This window comes from Quercus suber, unplaced genomic scaffold, assembly GCF_002906115.3.
Source record: "Quercus suber isolate HL8 unplaced genomic scaffold, Cork oak 2.0 scaffold_40, whole genome shotgun sequence".
NCBI classification, from domain to species: domain Eukaryota; kingdom Viridiplantae; phylum Streptophyta; class Magnoliopsida; order Fagales; family Fagaceae; genus Quercus; species Quercus suber.
In genome coordinates, this window is record NW_027069505.1 from 8,118 (window position 1) to 13,189 (window position 5,072).

Genomic DNA, 5,072 nt, shown 5'->3' on the forward strand with positions numbered 1-5,072 from the left:
CAGTAACTTTGTCCCCTAAAACACGTGCAATAGAAGAAAAAAAAAAAAAAAACAACAAAAACAAAAAAAGGCAAAAATGCGGATCCAAACACATACTAAATGTTGAGTCTCCTCACTCCTGTAGTCAAGTTTATCTAATTTGGTGAGGCTTTCAACTTTTCTCACCAAATAAAGTATTTTATGATAAGAACAATTGAAAAAATGATATTGATGTTTGCAATGATGATACTAGTGAGTTACAAGGAAAGATCGAACTTGTTTCGTGAAAGAAAAGAAATGGAGTAAAAGTAACATGGTGGGCACTAATTCTTGTGCCCCCCCCCCCCCCCCCCCCCCCCATTTCATGTTGACGTATAAACAAAGCTGACCCCAATCAAATCAAACCACTCTTGTGGGTAGTTATATGTTTGTTCTTTCTTCTGCCTTAAAATCTTATATAATTAGATTCCATGTGCATAACATGTGATACGATCTGCCTTGTATCATATTTAAAATCTTTCTCATATGCTGTCTTTCTGGTTCGATCAATTTTATGCTTCAACAAAGCAAATTAGAATGGGGAAGTATTTACTTCATTTTGTAGATGTGGTGGGTGGATTATTCGCATTATATATATATATATATATATATGAAAAGAAAATAATAAAATGAAGAAGAAGAAGAAGATAAATCAAACTAGGCCAAGGTTTTGGAATTAAGGCAATAAGTGAGCTTTCTAGAGAGAGAGAGAGAGAGAGAGTACTAGTTTTCCACATGGTCCTCAACTTTCCTGGACCCTAAAGGCATGTGGTCTCTCTTTACAAGTTCACATCACAACTACTTTTGGCCTTCTATTTTTCTTGCAATTTTCTTTAAGGTTGGTTTTGATAAATGGATTTAAAGTGAATGATTTGGATTCCAATTGTTAGTATAAATGACTTCAATAAGGGTATATAAAATAATATATATATATATATATTTATATTTATATTTTTTGCTATTGATGATTTTTTTTTTTTTAATGACAGATTTGAGCTTTATTAATATGCTAATTTAAAGTGCGTTTATGTTAGCTAAGTTAGTAAGGGACTTAAGCTTGAATTCTACATATACCAAAAATCAATTCGTGTCTTGACCTAATAATAAATAACAATTATAATGAAATGAACGTCATAAGTTCAAATTCTATCATATCTATGAAAATAAATGTATACACAAATTTTAAATGATTAGCTATAAAATGTCATTTTTTTCTTTAAAAAAAATTTTATAATATGTCATTTCAAATCCATCACATCACAAATGTTTACGTGTGAGTGAACTTGCCAAATTTTGTATAATTATGTATTGTTCAATTATATATAACCCACATGACTTGATGCCACTATTAACATCTAATGAAATATGAAAGTGTGCGGTAATGGGTCTCTGTGTTAGTTTTTTTATACTGTGTGCAGAGAGCAGTAGTAATGTAACACACGGTTCTATACAATGTCAACTCTTGAATTTATTTTAAAAGTCTCTCACAAATACAAACTATGTCAACGGTGAGCAAAATCTCATGAGTTAAAATTTTTATTTAGAGTGTTCAAGTTTTTTTGTTTTTTTGTTTTCGTTTTTTTTTTTTTTTAAGGATGGTCAACAACTTATATTAATTTAATTATTTTTTATTTTTTAAGGGTATATAGTTTTTTTTTTTCTCCAACTCAGGGTGTTCATGTGAAGACTCGCCCCTGCCCTTATTAATATGCTAATAGAACAAAAAACGAAAAAAAAATCTCTAACAATATCAAGAAATATTAGTAATTGCTCTCAAATTCAAAGTCAAGAAGGGTTTTTTTTTTTTTTTCGTTACATATATTTACTTTTGAATGTCAGATTGATACTTAAGAAACTGGCAAATCATAGCAATGCAATACCCTATATTTTGTCCTAAGATCTCTTTAAATCAATTACTTAAATTGAGTCTATATATGACTGTGACGAGAAATTCTCTAATAAAATTCCCTTCAATACAGCATAATGTCTATATAAAGAAAAAAAATTATCTTTTTTTTTTTTTTTAATAATGTTTGATAAATTTTTCTTAAATAATAAATAGGATACTGAAAAAGAAAAAAAAAGAAAAAAGAAGAAGAAGAAGAAGAAGAAGGAAAGTAAGAATGGAGGTGTCCTATCCTATGCTTTATGCGCATTTGGGAAAAGAAAAAGAGGAGAGCTAAAATACATTGTTAGTATCTGAAATTTACCAAGTGAGCATTTTTATTCTTAAAGTTTCAAATAACCATTATCAGTCCTTAAGTTTAAAAAATTAGTAGGCTCATTTGAAATTTTATAGATGAAAAGTATTCATTCAATAAACTTTGAGGACCAACTATCTATTTTAGCAACCAAAAAAAAAAAAAAATCATTTACACAAGTGAGAGCTTTATTATAACTTCTAATATAAAAAATAAATGTTTTTTTTCCCTCCTTTTCTATGTTGATCACTTTTTGTAGACTTGAAATTTAAACAAGTCATGCTTTATACATCTAAGATTTAATTGTCTTTATATTTATATGCATGAGTTTAATATATTTATATTTTAGTAAATTGTTATAGTGCTTTTTGAAACTTCATTTTTTTCAGGGCATCTAAGGTAATAAGGATTAATGAGTTAAGAGTTTTTTTTTTAAAAGAACGTGATATCAATTATCAAATAGATAAAAATACAAAATTTTAAATTGTATATTGGTATGTTATTATTATTATTATTATTATTATTTTGGTTAAAATATATTGACATGTTAAAATAATTTCGACCCAGATCACACCTAAGAAAAAAAAGGTGTAATTAACTAGAAGACAAGGAAAAAAATGTACGAGTTGACGGTTGAGGCAACCTATTCTTTTGCATTGGAAAAAGGAAGAAGAAAGCTTTCACTGACAACAATGGGTTTCATCTGGGCCATCCAGAAGTCTCCATCACCTGAATTTCAATCAATTCTCCCCCATGTCCATATTTCGGTGATTTCACAAAGAAATATCTTCCCATGTGACTATGAATTATGATTCTGGTTCATCACAATTCACAACCACAATTTTTAAGTAATTTAAGTCATTAGTTGGTTCCTCAAATGTGCTAGAAATATGACACAGTGTAGACTAGAGACGTGGCTCATTACTGGATTTCATATGGGCCATCTAAGTAACATACTCTAGAACACAAAAATTATATAACTTAATTTGGGTTTTAAGTAACAATAAGAAATTTCCCATCTAAGTAGGCTTTTTTTTTTTTTTTTTTTTAAGGAGTGTTTTAATTTATAACGTCCGTTCTTAATGGTTGTCATTTATCATCAAACTAAAATACTAATTGAATATTAGTGTAAGCTTGAATAAAGAATTAGATATTAAGTAGGTTGTTCTAAGTATGGACACCTATGTTAACAAAAACAACAAAAAATGCTGTTATTAGTTGATATATCATATATACAAGAGTAAGACAGAAGACTACACATCCAAGAGATTCGTTAGGTATTCTAAAGAACGTTGGAAAGCTACATTTTAGCAAAATAAAATAAAACACAGCCATAGAATGGCTTCCAATTTCCAATTTCTTTCACAAATTTCACATGTATCTTGACAAAATGAGGCCTCTTTTTACTTGAATAATTTAATAGTAAATGCTTCAGTGATACTTCATGTTATTTGTTTTTTGTTATTCAAAAAGTTAGGCTCCACTTGGAAGTTGGAACACCCTCTTTTCTGAATTCACATGCCTCTGGGCTCTGGTTATGACATTAATAATAGCAAAACAATTTCAGACCCCACAATTACTGTCGTTCATCAACACAGCCACACAAAATCCATTCAGAATCTGCCAAGCCATGGCTCATCACTAAGATTACAATAAATCTACATAATTTAATGTTCATAAATTTTTTTCCCAACTGCTTTTAAGTGATTGTCAATAAATTGATGTCAGAAGATTGTTAGAGTTATGAAAAATATTATCTAACAGACTTAACATTAATGCTAACATATTTTTTTTGGGGGGTAGGGGAACAGTAACTTGTGAGTCTCAAATCCTTATCCAATGCAAAACTAATGCTATAAAATAACAAACTGAAAGTTTCAGTACTGTAATATAATACAAGAATAGAATTTATTACATCAAATGGGATCACAGATACAAATGAGAGGAACATGAAGAAATCACACAATTAAATAAAATCTATATTACAATACCACCAAAAAACACATCAACCACAAGTCACAACCAAAGAAATCCCATCATAACATATTCAACAATAATTAACTTAACCTGAACCTCCCAAAAATAATGAAATAAAAATCCCAACCCATTTGCCTCCTCTCTCACTCTCTCATATAGTCATGAAAAAACTCTAAACACAAAGTGAATTTAGAGAGAACGAAAAATGGGTTGGGATTGAAATGAAATCATCATGCTGTCTCTCCATGTGGGTCATTGGAATTGACCCATTATAGCTAGCTAGCTCGCTCAGAAGACCAAACCAAAAGCCAAAGCAACAAGAGATGCAAAGAAAGTGGGCACAAAGATTGCAGCATCAGATGTTGGGCTTGGAGCTGGAGCGTCAGTAGCTGCAGCAGCCTTTTGCACAGAAGAGATGGCCATCAAAACCACCATCAATGCCACAAAGAACTTCAACTTCATTGCCTCCATTTCTCTAAAATGCTGTGTTAGGAAAAAAGAAAAGAAAAAGATTGCTTTTTTTTAGCTTCTAGAGAGAAATAGAACCACTACAATTCCTCCTTGGAAATGGGTTTTCTTTTGACAAGAGGAATGGTAGAAAAGCAGTGTAAAACAAAGGGATTAGTTGGTGTTATTTATAAACCAGTCACAGAGAGAGAGAGAGAGAGAGAATGAACGTTGGGGGTGACAATGTACAGGGTGGCTCTGTCATTGTTGCCATACAGCTGTCAAGCTTTGTGGGGTCCTCATACTTTGCTGTCTTCTTTAACTACTGTTTTGGCTTTTTTTTTTTTTTTTTTGTGGATCATTATTCATTTCCCCACTTTTTATTTATTTTTTATAATTTTTTATAATCTCTTAATCTTGTTAATAATC

At 30.4% G+C, this 5,072-nt stretch overlaps 1 protein-coding gene across 1 annotated transcript; it reads right to left on the reverse strand.

Moving 5' to 3' along the window:
• Window positions 1-4,110: 4,110 nt before the first annotated feature.
• On the reverse strand, window positions 4,111-4,831 carry LOC112015282 (arabinogalactan protein 14). Its single transcript, XM_024047671.2, has one exon. The coding sequence runs from the start codon at window positions 4,665-4,667 to the stop codon at window positions 4,485-4,487; it is 183 nt and encodes a 60-aa protein (XP_023903439.1). The 5' UTR covers window positions 4,668-4,831; the 3' UTR covers window positions 4,111-4,484.
• Between the last annotated feature and the right edge of the window lie 241 nt (window positions 4,832-5,072).

Bases quoted from the DNA above. Each gene is read 5' to 3' on its own strand.
- LOC112015282 (XM_024047671.2), bottom strand. From the start codon at position 4,667: ATGGAGGCAATGAAGTTGAAGTTCTTTGTGGCATTGATGGTGGTTTTG.